At 38.3% G+C, this 20,145-nt stretch overlaps 1 protein-coding gene across 1 annotated transcript in view; it reads left to right on the top strand.

Annotated features, from left to right (window-relative positions):
- ADGRV1 (adhesion G protein-coupled receptor V1) overlaps window positions 1–20,145 on the top strand; it is a 290,661-nt gene that overhangs the window by 47,580 nt on the left and 222,936 nt on the right. The window contains exons 21-34 of the mRNA XM_063320199.1: window positions 598–1,341; window positions 4,114–4,487; window positions 6,409–6,585; window positions 8,253–8,433; window positions 9,062–9,264; window positions 9,903–10,032; window positions 10,947–11,027; window positions 12,331–12,470; window positions 12,904–13,513; window positions 14,494–14,709; window positions 15,930–16,145; window positions 17,327–17,571; window positions 17,769–17,950; window positions 18,706–19,517. Coding sequence (XP_063176269.1) covers window positions 598–1,341; window positions 4,114–4,487; window positions 6,409–6,585; window positions 8,253–8,433; window positions 9,062–9,264; window positions 9,903–10,032; window positions 10,947–11,027; window positions 12,331–12,470; window positions 12,904–13,513; window positions 14,494–14,709; window positions 15,930–16,145; window positions 17,327–17,571; window positions 17,769–17,950; window positions 18,706–19,517 — 4,311 coding nt within the window. The remainder of the gene's footprint in view (window positions 1–597; window positions 1,342–4,113; window positions 4,488–6,408; window positions 6,586–8,252; window positions 8,434–9,061; window positions 9,265–9,902; window positions 10,033–10,946; window positions 11,028–12,330; window positions 12,471–12,903; window positions 13,514–14,493; window positions 14,710–15,929; window positions 16,146–17,326; window positions 17,572–17,768; window positions 17,951–18,705; window positions 19,518–20,145) is intronic.

Genomic DNA, 20,145 nt, shown 5'->3' with positions numbered 1-20,145 from the left:
CCTACATATAATAGGTGGATCAATGCGCGCTTTGAACATGGAGGCTCTACATTCACATCATGGTCTTCATATCATGAATTCTTATTGTGCAGAAATAGATGACTGGTGGCAGGACTTGGCAGCAGTTTTATTTTACAACTGGTTACGGATTTTGCAAGGTATCTCTGTGTCTGTTTCAGAGGCAATGGGCCAGATTTTGACGTTCCATATTTGTGTATATCTTGGAGTAATATGAGAACTGAATTTGGCCCCATGTTTGTCAAATGAATCAAAGGTAAAATATCTCATTGACTAATTCAGAAAAGTTGGAGCTAATCTTGTTTTAGCTGAAAGACAAATGTGTGTTTTGCAGTTGAAAAATAACATACTGCTTTGTTTTCTATGAAAATTGTCACTGTAGTGTTTTAAAACCAATTGAGCTAAATTACGTTATTATTAAATCAGAGCATTTTCTAAGAGTTCAGAGGCTCTTTAAAGCAGATTTAAGCCTTTTTAGAAAGATATTTTATTAAAGAAACTTAAAGTACTCAGTAACTTTTTTCAGACTCTGTTGTCTGAAACCAACCATTAACTTCTGCTCTAACTTCCATTGTACAGGTGGGTCTCCTGGTCCTGGTGGTCGGTTGTCTGAAACAAGCCTTGCTGTAACTGTGATGATCCCATTCAATGATGACCCGTTTGGAGTCTTTGTTATAGACCCAGAGAGCCAAGACCGAGAGATAGCGGAAGATGTTCTTTCTGAAGATGATCTTTCCTATATTACAGACTTCACCATCTGGAGACAACAAGGCACCTTTGGTGTTGTCCGTTTAGGTTGGGAAATACTGTCTAGTACGTTCCAAGCTGGACTGCCATCAATGGTAGACTTCTTGTTGCTGGGATCATTTCCAAGTTCAGTACAATCTCAGCCTCACATGAGGCGTCATCACAGTGGAACAGATGCTTTGTATTTCAGTGGAAAAGAGGACGCGTTTGGGACTATTGGTCTGGAACACCCGTACAGTGGAAATACTGCAGTAACCAATTTCACATTTTCAGCGTGGTTAGTTCCTAATGTCAGTACTGATGGTTATATAGTTGAAAAGGATGATGGTAATGGGACCTTATATTATGGTGTGAAAATCCAAACAAATGATTCTCATGTTTTGGTAGCGCTCCATTATACAGCATTAGGATCCAATATGACATACGTGGCTAAAGCAACAGTCCTGAAGTACCTGGATGAAAATACTTGGCTTCATCTTCTGATTACTCTGGATGACAGTATAATTGAATTTTACATGGATGGAATTCCAGTTCCGGGAGGAATGAAGAGCCTTAAAGGAGAAGCAATCGCTGATGGTGAGCCAATAGCTTGCATTATTCTTCTCCATATGTAAAGTTCTGCAATGTATAGAAGAGTCTAGCTCCTTGATGGATGTATGCAAGATACTAACATTATTATATCTGGTTATTTAGTTGAAAAGAATGGATAGAAAATTCTGAGAGTTTTCAAAAAGCATATGGAAATTAGAGCTGGGAAAATTCAGAACTGTAACAGAGCAATTGCAATAATTTGAAAATAAATTAATAATGTATAGTATGCTTATCAAGTATACATACAGTTATATATGTTTGCAATTAATAATTTCCATAAGTTTTACAGCACTGTAGCTTTTCCTCTCAGTTTCTGAAACAAAATGCAATAATGATTTTGTTTCTAGTTGTGCATTATATTATAAGCCAATATCCTTTAGGGTGCTGCACCTGGGGAGGAATAACCCCCCGCACCAGTACAGGTTGGGGGTGACCTGCTGGAGAGCAGCTCTGTGGAAAGAGACCTGGGAGTCCTGGGGGACAACAGGATGACCATGAGCCAGCAACGTGCCCTCGTGGCCAGGAAGGCCAATGGCATCCTGGGGTGCCTCAAGAAGAGCGTGGCCAGCAGGTGGAGGGAGGTCATCCTCCCCCTCTGCTCTGCCTTGGTGAGGCCACACCTGGAGCACTGGGTTCAGTTCCGGGCTCCCCGGTTCAAGAGGGACAGGGAACTGCTGGAGAGGGGACAGCAAATAATGGCTACCAAGATGGTGAGGGGACTGGAACACCTCTCTTATGAAGAAAGGCTGAGGGATTTGGGTCTCTTCAGTCTGGAAAAAAGATGGCTGAGGGGGGACCTTATCGACACTTATAAATACTGAAAGGGTGGGTGTCAGGAGGATGGGGCCAGGCTCTTTTCAGTGGTGCCTGGGGACAGGACAAGAGGTAACGGGCACAAACCTGAGCATAGGAAGTTCCACCTAAACATGAGGAGGAACTTCTTCACTTTGAGGGTGGCAGAGCCCTGGCACAGGCTGCCCAGAGAGGTGGTGGATTCTCCGTCTCTGGAGACATTCCAAACCCGCCTGGAGGCGTTCCTGTGCCACCTGCTCTGGGTGACCCTGCTCTGGCAGGGGGTTGGACGGGATGATCTCCAGAGGTCCCTTCCAACCCTGTGATTCTGTGGTCCTGTAAGCAACAGAACTTTTCAGGGTGTAGATCTACTTAAGTATGTATTTACATGGTATATGAAAATTATGCCTATAAGTTTAATAGCGTTGCAAGGAACATTAGCACGTGTACTTCAGTTTATCTAACTGGATAGTCCCAGATGTGATTTTAGTCATAAGTAGCCATTATGGACATTCACTCTGACCTAGCATAGCAGTGACCAGAGAAGTATCAGAAAAATTCCTTTATAAAGTCAGATATTATGTGGTCAGATTACATTTATATTTACTCTTTCTTTTGCAGTTTCCCACTCTTACACGTGCATTTTTTTCTTGGAGATCATCTCCAGCCTTTTTCTTTTCTTCCTCTTGCCTTTACTTTCACACGTTTCTTTGGTGGGGATAAGCAGTGAATGATTATCAAATTCTTAAACACAATCTCCTTTTCTGCAATCAAAGAGGAAGAATTAAAAAATATACAGTGATGTTAAATGCATATACATCTATATGCATATATGTACACAAACATAGAGAATAGAGAGGAAACTTCATTAATTGTGCAGTACAGTATTTTATTTCTGCCTCTAAACTTCTAGTGGTTGAAGTCTGAGAAATAAATTTGCCCTCTGTAACAAAAGTAGTGCCCCTGCAATTAATAATTTCCATCAGACTTGCAGTACTGTAGCTGAGAAAGGATTTTTCTTTTTCCCCTCAGTTTCTAAAACAAAGTTGTGTGAAATGCAATAATGCTTTTGTTGCTAGAACGATATATCTGAGTGGTTGTAAATTTTCTGTATTAGCGGAGATGGCATATGCTCATTCTGGAGATGCTACAAGTATAAGGCAGGGATTCGATCTCTCTCCGTTTAACGTCGGATGATACACGGTGGTGAGCCGTGATGATTTGCTGTGGTTGCTCGTCTCTAGAACTGACACTCAGTGTCATACGTATACCACTACATTCAAGAGCACAGCTTCTTCCAAAAGCAGAAAACAGATGGAAAAAAGATGTATCTATGTGTTTTAGCACAACAGGAAAAAGTATGAGCTACCAGCTTAGTATATTTGTGAAAAAGACAGCCGTGATCCTATGATTTGCTGAGTCGAATAATGTTTTGGAGACAGAGAAACATTAATGCTGTTGTAAAGAGCATTTGGAATTTGGTGTCTATTTCCGGAGTCCATATTCCCAGTCCGTTAAGGGAACACTGTGTCCAGAAGGGCTAATGATGAGTATCACCAGAACGGACCCACTCTCCGAGCAGAGTGGGACAAAGTGGGCTCTGTTTAGCAAAACAGCAGCTGAGAGGGGTTGCAGGTGTGCTCTGCAAAGTTCTCTCTGAAGGAAAAAGAGGGGCTTCCAAGTCTAGTAAAAATAAGGGATGGTGACAACGTGCTAGTAGAACTAGTAGGGTGAAAAACCTGAGCAGTCTGGGGTGGAATTCTTTGGCCTGTGACACTGTACCTGTAACACTGGGATGAGGCTCGAGGAACCTCCTGAGTTTGCATTTCAAGATCAATATGATTCCTAATCCAGGGATAACAGAACAGTTTACCATTGACGTTTAACAAGTACAGCTATTCAGTTGCAGTTTTATTACTTTGAAGAAATACAGCAACATGAGGAAAATTATAATTTCCTTCTCAGGTCCAGGAATAGTGAGGATTGGAGCAGGAATGAACGGCAGCAGGAGGTACACGGGGCTAATGCAGGATGTAAGGCTTTATGAGCGTAAACTGACCCGAGCAGAGATCTATGAACTCCACGCAACGCCTGCGAAGAGTGATGTCCACCCTGTCTCTGGGTATTTGGAGTACCGGCAAGGGGAGACCAATAAATCATTCATTGTGTCTGCGAAGGATGACAAAGAGGAAGAAGGAGAGGAGTTGTTCATCCTAAAGCTCATCTCTGTGCGTGGTGGAGCTCGAATTTCGCAAGAAAATACCACTGCGAGATTAAGAATACAGAAGAGCGATAACGCTAATGGTTTATTTGGCTTCACTGGAGCATGTATTCCTGAGGTAAGGTGTTCATAAGGAAAATTATAGGTGAAGCTTTGGACACAGAAAAATTAATGGCAAGGCCAATTGACCTGCACGGGGCCTTGATTTCACATTTGTTAGTTAAGCAAAGTTTTTCTAGAATTTGGAAATGTGTAAGTTCTGTTAATACAGGCTCAGTCTCACTGGCATTTGCAATATCATTTTTAAAAATCCCTCAAAATTATTTTTGTTGAGAAAATTGATTTTATGACATAAACTGAAGACTAAGGCTTAAATTTTTCTAGAAGAACATTTTTTCCCCCTTTATTTCTGTCACATCTGAGACTGGGTTATCCATTAAAATATAAGATTTAATTTTATTACCAATATTTTTATTTTATTTTTCCGTGTTACGTGGTGTGTTTGAAGGAATTTTACTACAGATCATGCGAGGACAAGGTGTGATGTATTTTTCCACAGTCATTAGTTACAAGGTATAGATTGCATATGTTTGCTGTGAATTCAGTTGACGCTGGCTGCGAGTTGCTTGGTTTTTTAAACGTTAAATTGTTCCTTGGTGGTAGCCACCATAGGTGCAATATATAAACTTGCTACTTTTTTGGGGAGGATAGAAATAAACATAATTCACTTTTACTTCTTTAATAAATTATGAGGGAGAAAGACATGATACCTGTTTCTATTGGTGGTGTATTATTTTGGGGAAAAAAATTCAGAGTACTTTCCAATTTGGGAACTTTCATGACCTTTGAATTACATTCTTTCTAACCGAAGTGCTTATGATGTGCTTGAAAGTAACCACCTTGCCCGAGTGATGCTGGTTTTCAGTTTGGCTCGGTTCGCTTTCTATGTGCCTGCCATATGCTACGATAATAGATTCCTTCAGTTTCGAATGCCACTGATAATACTGTAATGCCGCAGATCGTCAACCAACCGTGAAGCACAATTAAAAATTTATATGGCATGTTAATTGTTTTGCACTTTATCTTACGTCCATTTCACCAGGGAAGTATTAGAGCTGTCAGCGATGATGCAGACACACAGCGGTTTTTTGTCAGTAGTTTAATTGCTGTATGTGCGCGTCTGTCTGCTGGGACGCTGGTGGCAGATGCAGTGTCTGCACTGTGTTACATAGCAGCTCTGAAATTGATCTAATGCTTGAGATAGCTTTAGTGTTTCTGGCCATTTTCAAGTAAAATTGTTCTCTATTTTTAGTTCTGTTATCATAATCTTCTAAAATATGTGGTCAGTATCAGTACTTACTTGGTTCCAAATACGTGAAATCGTTGCTGCTGAAGTCACGTTCTCTGTGAAGTCAGAATTGTCAAAAGGAATGTAGCATAGAAAATTTTTCGTATTTTTCTGAATGATGATGATAGAATAGTTTATTTTTAATGTATTTATTTTAATGTATTTTATTATGTATGGTTGGACTCGATGATCTTATGGTTGGACTCGATGATCTCAAGGGTCCTTTCCGACCACGAAGATCCTATTTTTTTCCCCATAGTGTTTCTAGTTGGGGAAAGGAGGTATCCAGATCTTCCTTTTAATTATTGCTAATGAAAATTTGAACGATTTACGTTCATATAAAGCAATAGTTTCAGTTGCTTCTGACATGTGCGTTTCAAGCATATCGATTCTGTCTTTGACGCCTAGTTTGGATGAAGAGATTGTGTCCAAAACAAACAATAGGGTGTAGTTATTAGCTTACCTTGATAGTCCTCAGGGAGATACTAGAAGCTGGTGCAAATCCACTAAGATTGCTCTGACCGCCACCAAGTTCAGTTTCAGCGTCCCACCACCCCAAACGTGCTGAGAGTAACGACAGCAATTTTTTACTTGAACATTTGACCAGCGTTAGAGAATTCCACATTTTGCATTTATTGCTTTGATTTACTTTGACAGTAACAAACATTTTCAATTCCTTGCTTTCTTCCAGACTGCCGATGAGGGTTCCACTGTGTCCTGTGTCGTGGAGCGTACAAGGGGAGCCCTGGACTATGTGTATATAAATTACATTATCTCACAGGTTGATTCCACTGGCATTAATTACTCTGTTACCGATTTTTCTAACAGCAGTGGCACTATCACATTCCTTCCTTGGCAGAGATCAGAGGTAAACCCTACCTTCCTATTAACTATTCATCCTGACCTTTGCAAACCTGCTGGAAAATACCTTTGAGGATGCTTGACTGGCTTTCATAATCGAGAGTGTCTCCTTCACGTGGCTTTTGTTATATTTTGCAGGGTTTTTTGCATCCCTGACAACTAACAAGTGATATGACGGATGCTTATAGATCTGTGTGTATCTCGGTTCAGGGGTCACCATGTGTGTGTGTATGTTTGAATGCACATAATATATGAGATATGTTTACATATGTTATGTATCAGGTGTATGTGTACATGAAGTGTAAGTAGTCCTGTGCTGAAATAATGGTTCCAGCCACTTTTGCAATTGGAAAATTATCAGGTTTTGATCTGAGTTTTGGAGCTCAGATTTATCTCCACATCAATTAAACAGGCAGCAGTAAATTTCACTTTTGTAGTCAAGTGTCTTGCAGCCGCCCTTGGCCACGTTCTGTCCCTTTTGCTTAATCTGTTTCTACGAATGCAATCCTGACCCGTGGCACTGGAATCTCACGTTCGTTTGAAGAAGAGGTGTGGGACCACAATGCCGTAGAAAGTCAATGTGTGCTTTCCGTTAGTGTTCGTAAAATAGACGGGGTGAATTGTTGTTAGCAGAAAATGCTGTCCTCACTTTTATCACTCTGCTGAAGTCAGTAGGGACTAACTGAAACTCACTGACGCCATTTGAAAGAACCCTGGTGGCCCCACTGAAACTGTGGATCTGTTCCCAGTTAAACAGTGCAAGTGATCAGAGCTTGGCAAAAGCTTGTGATATCTGGAAACAGCTTGTTCGTGTCGCTGTTCCCTCAGCTTCGATTCTCCATTGAAACACATTACTGCATTGCATACGCTCATATAAAGCAAAAATCCCAAAGCTTCTCTAGCCTGGCAGCATGGATGAGGCCTGCCTTATTTGATCCAGCGGCAGAAAAGGGCTGGAATACCCCCTTGCTCCGCTGCTGTGTGGTGCAATTTATTGTCTACGTATGGAGGAGTTAATGGGCATGTCCCTAAGAAACAGACTGGGGGCAGTTGGTCGTCAGGTGAGATATCCTAAGAGACTTTCTGTTGACATTTGCAAGCTACTCGTTCCCACGCCTCTAAATACAATCAGCTGCTTAAACCTTTTCTTCTATATGTTTTTCTGTGAGGTGAATATGTTAGCCCGTGCAGAGCAGGTTATGTTAATTAATAGTATGATCTGCATTGTCAGGTGGCATAAAAAACTTGCTTTACCTGCTCTCTAATTGGATTAATCACTCTAATATCTCTTCAGAACCACAATTTCTTCAAGATTTTGACATCTATCAGATATTTCATTTTTGGTATACAGGATTTAGATTATTCTTACGTTAAGGTAGATAATAAAGAATTGCTTGCTTGCTTATGTGTTGATGTAATTTGAAGCACTTGAGCAAATACGCCTTCCACCTCTGGTAGCTTGGTGAAGTTGTTTTTGGAATGCATACTCTAAACGTAAAATATTTTCCTAGAAATTGGGTTAAATTATGCGGAAAGCAAAAATGTCTGTATTACTTTCAGACCTACACAGCTGGCTGTCTAATCAAAGAATTTGATGAGTTAAGCAGGGTCGCGAAACTCCTAAGTGATGTATTTTGCACGGTTTGATTTCTCCATGGTTTGGTCCTTCTCTAGGTCTTAAATTTGCATGTTATTGATGATGACATTCCGGAGCTAAATGAATATTTCCGTGTGACATTAGTCTCTGCAGTGTCTGGAGATGGAAAACTAGGTTCAACTCCTACCAGTGGAGCAAGTATAGATCCAGAAAAGGAAACTACTGATATCAGCATCAAAGCCAGTGACCACCCATACGGTAACGATGATGGTGATCATACAGTCTTGTTGCAGATAATTGTATAGTTCTAGCTCAACAGATTAAAACTCTGTTTAGCCTCAGCTTTGATAGTTGAGGAAGCAATGCCAAGTATTCCACTTTACCTAACTTGAGATTAATTCATAATTTTTATACAAGAGTGAAAGCTGAGTTACTTATTCTTGAGAATATTGCAAAAGACATCAAAGCTGCCCTGACCATATAGGCGATGATTCCATTCTGAGAGCAAATAAAGCTTGCATGTAGTTGATCCTGTGCAAGTTTTTGTTTTTCTCAGATGAGAATTCCTGATGATGAGAGACCTTTCTGCATGATCATTGTACCAATAAGTACCCAATATTATTACATATTCAGGCTTTTTCGGGAAGAGCTGAATTCATTGTTGTGCTGTGTCTTTATCAAGACTGATACGGGTATTGGTGAGAGAGGGGAAGGTACACAGCACACCCCTGGAAATGGCACGATTGAGTCCTAAGGGCATGTCAATAATTGTTTTTTCATTTCAGAAACATTAAATGTAAATGTTATAAATAATTTGGTTTCAATTTATTATCATAATTTAAATTTGGTGCCAGAAGCTGTGCGAATAGTACTTGTTGTCTGCTAGGTCTGCTACAGTTCTCGGTGGGGCCACCTCCTCGGCCGGGCGATGAAATGATTCTGCCAGCCTCTGCTGTGCCCCATATTACTGTTAAAGAAGAAGTTGGACACATCAGATTACTGGTAGTTCGTGCACAAGGTCTTCTTGGAACAGTTCTGGTGGAATACAGAACAGTGCCGCTTACAGCTTTCAGTCCAAAAGATTACCAGGTATGGCCGTTGCCAAAGAGTGTAATTATTTTGGAATTAATTTAGAGTTATTTGTCCTGCAGGTAGATTTCAGTTTGAGTATTTTAGCCCAGCTATGATTCTTTTCACAGAAACACTTTTGTTTATATGTTGATATGATAAATGAATGCGTAATACTCACTTTAAAAATAAATATCATTATGTGACTTTTACCTTCTTTCCTGCAGCATGTTGTATTTCCTAGGAAAGCCTCTGGTTTAGATTTTTTTTTTTTTCCTAAAGAGAATTGTCAGTGCAGCAATAAGGGATATTTACTATTGTTGCTGAGTATATCAAACTTTACATGAGCATTCAGGTGCACGTACAGGTTAATGTTATATTTCCACATACCAGGATTTGTACAGGTCCAACAAAATAACCTGATTTTGCGTATCACCTAACTGGACGTTTGTGCAGAAAAACGTAGGTGAATGCAGATGCTCATAATTCTGTGAATTTAGATGCCTTTTCCTCACAACAAAGATTCAGCAGATTTTTTAAAAGCTTAATTGAAGAAAAGTAGATGTTTTGACAAACAAAATCAAGGTTCTGTTTCTTTTTTCATATGGATGAAAACATTAGACTTGAACAAAAATGTTTTCACATCTTTCATATTGCAGGCTGCTGTGGGCACACTGGAATTTCAGCCAGGAGAAAGATACAAGTACATTACTGTTAACATCACTGATAATTCTGTTCCTGAATTGGAAAAAACTTTTAAAGTGGAGTTACTGAACCCAGAGGGAGGAGGTAAGGCACAGACATCGATCCATTGGTTGTATTTTCGTGATCCATTAAAATCTTACTTTTCTTAGGTGTACTATTTCCATGTTATTTCTAAAGACAAATCAAACACTCCCACATCCCCCGGACAGCTGTAATTTTTCTTAGGAAACAACTGTTCTTCATATATTTTGTTAATCATTGCTGGAAACCACCAGATCCCAAAGAAAGTGCGTTATTACCATGCATTAATTCATGTAAAGACAATTGCAGCTTTTCACATTACATAATTTCATGGTTGGTAATTGGTCAAATAGTTTTTTTATTACAACAAACTTTTCTCTTTTTTTTTTTTCTGGTCCGAAAACTTACAGCTAACTTTGGAAATTCACTAGGCAGGTACTGTCTTAATACAAACCTTCTTTTTGGCCTTTTCAACACCATTGCAAGCACAAAACTTACGGTAAAGTCTCCATTAGTTAAGCTTTCTGCAGATTTTCCCAACTTTCTGAAACATGTTTTCAGTTTGTGAGAAAATTTTAGAATAAGAGAGTCTGGGGGCTTTCAGCCCCTGTGTTTTTTTTTTTTTAATTCACATTTGCAATTTCTCCATGACAAACCTTATTTAGGGGTGAGAAAGAGGAAATACAAAGAGGGGACACAAAGAGGGAAAGAAAAGAGAAAACAGGGGTATATGTGTTTCTGTCCTTCTGACCTCCCAATGCTATTTCCAATGTAAAAAATTAAATAAGAAGTGGCATATACAATACTTTTTCTGGCTTTTATCAGAAATCCTGTATACTTTCATATCCAAAATTGAAGCCTTCCTAGAATACTTCCTCTCTTTATGTGTTGTCCCGAAATGTTTAAATTACTTTCTGCTTTCTCTTTATTTATAAATGTATATATGTGTATGTATCTGTATGTCTGTCATCTTAAAGTTGCTGAGCTCTTTAGAAATGATGGCAGTGGTAGTGGTGATGGGAACATGGATTTCTTCCTTCCAACTGTCCATCAACATGGTAAGAATTTTCAATTAATCCTATTTTTTATGGCTAACTGTAATATCCCCCATAAGTTACTATACTGACACAACTTGTCATAGTGTTACTTTACTTGCAGTTACAGGTGAATAATTTAGATTTATCATAAAGTTCTGCCAAAACATCTTTTCCCATTTTAATTTAGGCATAGTCTCAATAGCAGTCCGTGTTTAGTGCAACACAGAAAATAGCAACTTCTATACCATCAAAATTATATTGTTGTAAAACACAATATAGTAATTCCAGAAGTACAGTTTGCAAAATTAGTTCTGTTTGAAAATAGTCAAATTTTCTGGTGAGCAAAAGTACTTTTGAAAGTAATTTTAAAATTACCTGTTTGTATGCTTTGATACGTGCTTTATGTTACTTTTTTCTCTGCATATCAAAAAAACTCTTAAAGAAAAGTAAGTTGCATTAGATTTTTAAAGGTTTTGATTGCTTTTAATTTCTTCTTTTTGAGTTTGTATTTATGTCATGACATACAGAAAACAAAGGTAATTTAATACTAAGAAAAAGTAAAATGATACTAGATGCAGAAATAATATAAAATCTGAGGGAAAACCCTTATCATACAGGACTTCAAATTAAACCCTACAGACCTGAAAATGTTATACTAGCATCCATTGTCCAAACTGAATAATTTATTTCTCTGTGACAGCCTGATTTTCAATTTATTTGTAAATGCAAAGGATTTTGGTTTGTATCTGAGAGTTAAGTCTGTGGCTTAGCCACTTTGTGGAGCTCCCTGGGTTTTTTGAAGTGCTGTTTACCTTTTCCTTGCTTCCAGAAAAGGTTTTCGTAAATGCCAGGCTCTTTCTCTCTCTGAGCAGCAAGTAATCTCACCAAAGACAATCTTTTTAGTAGTAGGATTTACTGGACTTGTTTGTTTTTTTTTTTTCTTTGCTTTTTGTTCTGGCGTATGTTAGGATGAGGCGTGCATTCATGTGGTCTCTCTGCTTACCTTGTTTACCACGTGACTCCCCAGCATCCTAAATTCTGCTCCGTTTTCATTAATTAGACCTGTAATTTTGTTTCTCTTCCTCCCTTAAAATATTCATATTTATTATATGTTTTTGTTGCATAGTTCCATAGAAGGGCTGCCAGTTAGTTCCTTATCCATGTGGACAGTTATCCTGCATTTCAGAAAATGAAAGACAAAACAGCATGGATCCTCCAGCCATGCTCTCCTGTGTATTTTTGTAACATATTTCTTTAGCTGTTTTCTTTCATGTAAGAAAAGATGCTAGAAAAAATAACTCTTTTTGGCACTTGCACTTAACAGCTAACTTGGGAATTGCATCCCACATCCTTGTGACTATTGAGGCTTCCGATGATGCTCATGGTGTGTTTGAGTTCAGTACTGAGTCACTCTCGGTGAACGGAACTGAGCCTGAAGATGGAGATAGCAATATTGTGCTGCAGGTTAGAAGGCTTTGAGTCTCGTATTGCTGCGCGGTCCTCTTCTGTCTCTGTTTTTACTGGGCGTTTGGTGATGTTTTTGCCTGAAGTCTATAGGGTTTGTAACAACTTTATCACGCACATCTGTTTTGCCATTTCATGCTGAGTTTTCTAATGTGTATCATTCATCTTGAAGCGAAAATGATGTAATAATAATATCCACAGGTTTAAAATTACCTCTACTTGTTTACATTTGGGGTACTACTACCTTAAAATAACAGTGTTGGTGATACAACAAATACAGCAAAGCTGAAAGAATAAAGATGACACTGGTTTTTTGCAACACAAATTTATTTTTAACCAATTATGTCATGTCCTTGCTTAATTCCATCTCATATTTTTATGTTTTTCTTTCTCATAGAACAAAAATATGCAGATCTATATGTTTTTCACTTAGGTTGTAAGAACGCATGGGGCCTTGTCTCAGGTGACTCTGCATTGGACCATAGCCTGTGATCTTACCAAAGACCTCATCTCTACAGATGGGAACGTCACATTTGATGTTGGCCAAGCGAGAGTGAATATTACAGTACAGGTTTATCCTGATGAAGTTCCTGAATTGGATAAGGTGTTTTCAGTTTTGATCACCAATGTCTCCAGTGGTCGTCTTGGAAATCATACGAATGCAACATTAACTATTTTAGCTAATGATGATCCGTATGGAGTCTTCATCTTTTCTGAGCGAAACAGGCCAATAAAAGTTGAGGAAGAAGCAAAAAATATCTCCCTGACAATAGTAAGGCGTGGTGGTCTCCTCGGTACAGTGATGGTAACATACAGAACTATTGGTGATGATGAAGAGTCACCCTTCCTTCCACCTGATGTTGTTAGAGCCACAGAGGGAAAAGATTATATACCCATCACAGGTTTCGTGGTCTTCGCAGCCAATGAAAGTGAGGCCACGGTATTTTTGCCTATTTTGGACGATGATGATCCTGAGAGGTCAGAATCTGTGTTTGTGGAGCTAAGCAGTATTGTTTTGGTCGAGAAAGTACAGGATCGGGCAAGTAAGTATCTTACTTATGTAAAACCTACAGTTTAAATATGAAGGCTGGTATTTATATTTAATAGGATAAAATGCAACAAGTTAAATGATAAACTTTTTACCTCTGCTGAACTCTGTATAGTTAAGAAATCTCTGAGTTACCTGCCTTGTGGGCTGTTGGCATCTATTTCCTTTAGCTCAGTATTTTGTCAGGGATGGATGCGCATTTCTTTATCCATTTTGCATTGCCTTATCCAACGTTTTTCAGGCCAAATATGTTACAGTTTGGTTTTGTGCACTAATACCTGTTCATCTAGGGTTGCTTCTGCAATGTTCAGTACTAGGAAATAACTAATCTAGGTTTGCTTATTGAAAGCCAAAAAAGTCTTTTAAAAAATAAAGTGGTGTGGAATTACAGCAACATGTTGCTTTTTAAGTGTAGACAATGTTTGCCTCATCCCTCATTCAGATACGTTAACATCATTACAGCCTGATTTGTGTTTCAAAGCTTCTTGGCATGTCTAATTGCTGCCTCCGCCTCACATTAATCTTGATGTTAAGGGTAACTTCAAGTATTATTTACATATCCTTCAAATCTTCAACTTCAAACTTCAAATCTTATTTATATATTTCCTTATAGCAAGGGTAAAAATTAAATTCTTCAGAACTGTGTTGATGTTACTACTGGCCTTATGGACAAAGAAATAAATAAATAAGTATTTCACAGTACCTCACCTTTTAAAAAAAAATATGGCTTGTATGCTCCACAGCAGAGTAGAATAACAAGTTATTAAAAATTCTTATTTTTCTACCATCATATAATTCAAACACCAAAAAAGGTATGTTGGTGTAGTTGTAGTTATACCTCGTGCAACCCTAAAAAAGATAATTTTGCTGAAGGCTAGTGGCGACTAACCACTAAACTCACGTGTATGTCTATGAACTCTATAGCCGTAGATAACATCTTAGGCACACCCTCACTAAGTTTTCTTTATATTTCAGTTGTAAATTCTCCTCGACTTGGATCAGTGGGTGAGACAATAGCTCATGTAATTATCAATGCCAATGATGATGCTTTTGGAACACTTCAGCTTTCAGCTTCAACTGTGCGAGTTGCTGAAAATTACGTTGGACCAATCATTAATGTGACCAGAACTGGGGGGATATTTGCAGATGTTTCTGTGAAATTTAAAGCCATGCCAATAACTGCAACAGCTGGTAAGAAATCAGAATTACAGGCATATGAAGTCTGTGTTAAAGTGGAAAAAGCATACCTTGTGCTTTGAGCAGTCAAAGCAAAGAAGCATATATTGAACACACTATCATCTAACAACTACCAAAAAAAAGTAGTGAGACATTTACTGACTCTGATTAGCAAATAGGAGTCCAAGCCCTAAGGGAGAGATCATATATCGGCTTTTAGAAAGCTCTGAGACATCATCACTGAAGAATCTAGCAAGAGAGATGTGTGAAGCTGTTAGGGTGTTTGTTTCCCTGGCAGCCCACCACCTCTTCAAAAAAAGAAAAAAATAAAAATAAAACCCACTACAGTAGTATATGTAGCTACTATTTAGTCCTGTGTATATATTTAAACCCACCATGCATTGCTTAGGGGAGCTTATTGGAGAGGAAGTGAGAGCTGTGGACTCAGCTGTGAAACAGGCAAAACCCAACCAAAACCCCAGAAGACTTGAACTTCTGAAAAAGGGAGCTTAATTTCTCCAGTTGGTCCCTGCTACAGAGAAGGTGCATAAAGAAAGGAGCAAACTTATGAAATGTGCAGGGTCAAAACCACTTAGTTACAAATCAAACCCACTGTGTTTCAGCTGTGTCCAAAATGGAATAGGCGGGTGGTTCATACTCTGAGAACTGGTATTTTAGTTTCCTTTTTATGTAAGAGACTTTTCTAAATAAATATGTAGCTAGTTTGATGTCAGAGCGTGCTTTCAATTAGTTTCTGAAGCAGAGCTGTTATCTAGCGTGTCACCATTGTTCGCCTAGACATTCTTAGAGAGAAGTTTGCCTAAACTGAGGTCCACACACAAAGTGTGTCCTTTACTAAAATCTACTTCGACAAAGGTGCTTCTGTTCACTTTCATCTCTTGGAAAGCCATAGAGCAACTAGAAATCAAAGGCGGAAACATCGTGGTAGTGTGACCTTGTCAATGGAGGACAATAATGGAGCTTTTGTAACTGCTTCTTGGTCTGACGCTGCAAACTCTGTTTTGTCCAAGCCAAGTTTTATTTTAATCGATCCGGATATATAAAAGGCAATGGGAAATAAAAAAGACTGCATTGTCTGGGTCTGAAGATAAAGAAGAAACCCCATAAAACTGCGGAGGAATGCATGCATTACTGATGATGTTCAATACACTGAACCATAATGCATTAATATTATGTGTTTTTTATTGTTTTGTTTGTTTCATCTACAAATCCAGGTGAGGACTACAGTGTAGCCTCATCAGATGTTGTCTTACTAGAAGGGGAAACAAGTAAAGCTGTGCCAATTTATATAATTAATGATATCAATCCTGAAGTTGAGGAGTCATTTTATGTTCAGCTGCTGAACCAAACGACAGGAGGAGCCTTGCTTGGATCTTTGACTAGAGCCATCATAACTATTGAGGCTTCTGATGATCCATTTGGATCCTTTGGTAAATGAGCCCTATTTGCATATTTTCTCTCTTCTGTTAACATTTTTACTGCAGATTTGTGGGTGAGCTGTTACTGGGCAACTGAATAAAAACATCCAGAAAACAAAGAGGAAGCCTGGATGAAGACAGTAAAGGAAACGATAAGATAAACTACATTAAACATGTAATTAAGGAGCAATGGTGCTTTAATATAACAAAAAAGTATTATTTAGTCAGCTGGTATAGCAAGATTTTGGAATCTCCCAGTAAGAGATAGGTGGATTGTAGTTTACTTTTTTTTTTTTAACCTAAGTAAGTGCTGCATTTCTTCAATGGGTTTAAGCCAAAATCTGAATTCTAATATCTGTTGCTTAAATACTTTGATATCTTTTCTAGTTAATCAGGCAAAGCAGATTTAAAAATGTAAGGAAACTGAAAAATATAAAGAGAAATTAAATTACATTCTCTTGTTTTCTGTCAAGTACTTTAGTTTATATTTTGCCTGTTATTATCAATGAAATTAATTGTATATACTTTCTAAATAAGTTTCATTGCACAGGTTTTGAGAAGAGTTTTGGCGATTTCAAAAACGTAATGATATCTTAGAAACCTTTTTTGTTTGTTGTTTGTTTTTTTGGTGGTATTTTTCCCACCTTTTCCTTTGACTTACCCATTTCTCCCTTCAGTAACCTGCTTAATTCTTCTTGTTCCATTTTGTCAGTAGAAGAATGTACAGGAAAGAAAGAAAAAATGTCAAAAATAAATAGTTCCAAATCAGTAATTAATTAACTTAATTCTTAAAAAGTGAAGTTTAAATACAAGGAAGACTTTTATTTGAAACAATTTAGGTGGAATATGTTGATTTATTTATTCAGTAAGTGACATGAAAGCTGCTAAAGTTTCCGTGCTGGGAATAATTTGAAATTGTCTTCTAAGAGCTTAGAAACAGCTCATGGTTAGCCTCAAACAATGGGTATGTTGGAATAGACTTTTTGGATGAGGGCTTAATTTTCATGTTAATTCCCTCTGTAGATGAAAATACTAATACTGAAAGTTTGCTTTTAAGTTTAAACCTGATTAAAAGTGATTTATCTGTGCAAGTAAATACAATCAAGTGAAATAAAACCATGTACTTCATGAGTTGTTATATTTACTTTGCATTTCATTGTTAATGAAATGCACCTCGCTCTGCTGTGCTTCAGTTTTTCAGATTACCGAATTCACTGTGGAGGAGCCTGAATTTGGATCAGTAACTGTAAATCTGCCAATAATCCGCAATGCTGGGACACTCGGTAATGTTACTGTTCAGTGGGTTGCTACCATTGGTGGACATCCCGCTGATGCTGACTTGCAGGTGGCCTTGGGTAATATTACTTTTGCCCCTGGGGAGGCCATTCAGATGTTGCTTCTGGAAATCCTGGCTGATGATGTTCCAGAAATAGAAGAAGTAAGTAAAGCAGTTAAGTCTTTCTTGAACAGCAGTACGGTTTTAACTTATTATAGAAATGTGTGCAAAGAAAAACAAGCAATGTTCTGGCAGGAAGATGCAAAAAGTTCAGATTTTACTTCGCTTGTGATTATTGTTAGAAATACCAAAAGTTGTTTAGCTGCATTATTTCTTTTTCTTTTTTTTTTCTTTTTGAGATTGTCCGTGTAGAATTAACTGAGGCCTCCAATGGTGGTGCTATTGGGTTAGATGGCGTGGCAAATATTATAATACCTGCCAATGATAATCCTTACGGCACAGTTTTCTTTCATCAACCCTTTTATCGAATTCAGGAGCCACTAGAAAGAAATTTGCTTGCAAATATAACAGTCAGGCGAAGGTTTGTATAATGTTTGCTTTATTTATATCTACTATTTTTTCTTTTATTTGGTCTTGGCTATAACTTCAAATGTCATGCTCTTCTTGTGTAAGTATTTGCATGGATTTCTTGACCTGGCAGCTCAGCCCATTTTTGTTTCATATACATTGTTTTTGAACTTGATCTCTCCTTATTAGAAATATACATAAAGTACTTAAATGTAATCTACATTGTGATGTACAATGTAATCCTAATATACACAGTGGAGTTGAGGTCTCATTTTGCCTATTTAATCATTAAATCATTTAAAGCTGCACAACCGCCTGCTCCTGTGGTTTGAACTGGAGGACAAAATGGGTCAACCCTTGTGGGATGCGAAAAAACAAGAAAAAGAAAACAAACTTTATGCATGTGTTATGGTATCCTGAGGACACCTAGGAGGAAGGATGGCAAAGTTGGGCAGCACAGTTTTTTTGTTCCTTGCCAGCCTAAGAAGACTTAAGTTAATTCCCAGAAACAAATGTTTGCAAACTTGCATCCTTAACAGACTGCTACCCAAGCTGTAAATAATCAAGCTTGCGATCCACAAAAAATGACAACTCAGTTATTCTGGTACTAACTTCAGGGGAATCCACTTTAATTAGCTATTTGGAACTTTTCAGCAATTCAGAAAGGGACGATCCATTTTGTTCGTGTTCATTCTTAACCTAGAAACATACACAACATTAGACATATTTTATCAACTAACATTACATTTTTATTTTAATGTCTTTTAGTGGGGGAAGGTTTGGTCAGCTGCAGATATTTTACAGCACTTCTGAGACTGACGTGGTAGCTCTTGCTATTGAGCAAGGTCAGGATATCCTGGCCTGTTACGAGTCTCCTGTACAAGGAACTCCTGACCAGCCATCCAAGACCAGAGTGAACGTGTCGGCAGCAGGTGACCCGCTGTATGCCTGTGCAACTCAGTGCCTAAAAGAACAAGCCTGTTCAGCCTTTACGTTTTCCAGTGCCTCTGAGATTCCTCTCTGCCTTTGGCTGACAGCAGAGATCAGCCCATTAACTAACACCTCGGGATTCTGGACCTACAAGAAAAACGTCACCAGTGCATCCTCTCTCTTCAGCACGCAGGCCATCGCTGGCAGTGATTATGAACCTGTTACCAGGCAGTGGGCCATCATGCGGGAAGGGGAAGAGTTTGCAAACCTGACAGTTACCATTCTCCCTGACAATCTGCCAGAGTTGGATGAGAAATTCACGATCTCCCTCTTGAAAGTGGAGCTGATGAACATCTCAGCCAGCTTAAAAAATCAACCAACTGTCGGACAGCCAAATACTTCCACAGTTATCATAATGATGAATGGAGACGCGTTTGGAGTATTTAGGATCTACAGCGTAAGTCCCAACGCGACGGAGAAAGGTCTGTATCTTGAAGTAGAAGAACGTCCTCAGACCAACGTGCAGCTGATGATACACAGGACAGAAGGCAGCCTGGGGCAGGTGACAGTGGAATGGCGTGTGGTGGGTGGAACTGCCACCCCAAACTTGGATTTTGTTGGTGTTGGTGAGATTCTGGTGTTCGCTGAAGGTGAGGCAAGGTTTTACATTAGCTTCTGTTTTATAAAACTAAAGAAAAGCAAAAAGAATCTGATAAAAACTCAGTCCTCTGGACGTTTTGATAAGCAATGCCTTATTCTTAGGTTAAATCTCCCTGAATGCTCAGGATACATATTCAAAGTAATATAGTTCATTGGCATATAGAATTATGTTGCAGAACACACACAGGTGTAGTAAAAAAAAAAAAAAAAAAGATGAAAAGTAAAAATATCTGAGTATTTTTTTAAGAAATATTGCAGTGTGCATTGTAAAGATTACCTTTTTGCCAAATAAGGAATAATGATGCTGAAGGTAGTTGTTATATCAAGGAAAATGTAAATGAGAATTAGGCCTAACTGGTCTTTTGTGAACCTTCAGTCAGTACTGTACAAATTTTTCATGGCCTCTCTTTTTAGATTCTCAGATTTTATTGATTCTGTAACATAACATAACAGCATATTAAAAAAAATTCCAAACACAATGAACAAGTCAATGGCAGACATTACTGAAGTACCACGCAACATGACAGATATATATCTTATATTTTCACAGTCTAAGTTGATTGAACAATTATTTTGAAAGACATTTATGGGTGTAGTAAAGATCCTGGTGTGCTAGCT

The sequence above is a fragment of the Chroicocephalus ridibundus genome, chromosome Z (genome assembly GCF_963924245.1).
Source record: "Chroicocephalus ridibundus chromosome Z, bChrRid1.1, whole genome shotgun sequence".
Classification (NCBI taxonomy): domain Eukaryota; kingdom Metazoa; phylum Chordata; class Aves; order Charadriiformes; family Laridae; genus Chroicocephalus; species Chroicocephalus ridibundus.
This window is presented reverse-complemented; position numbering and strand designations above follow the sequence as displayed.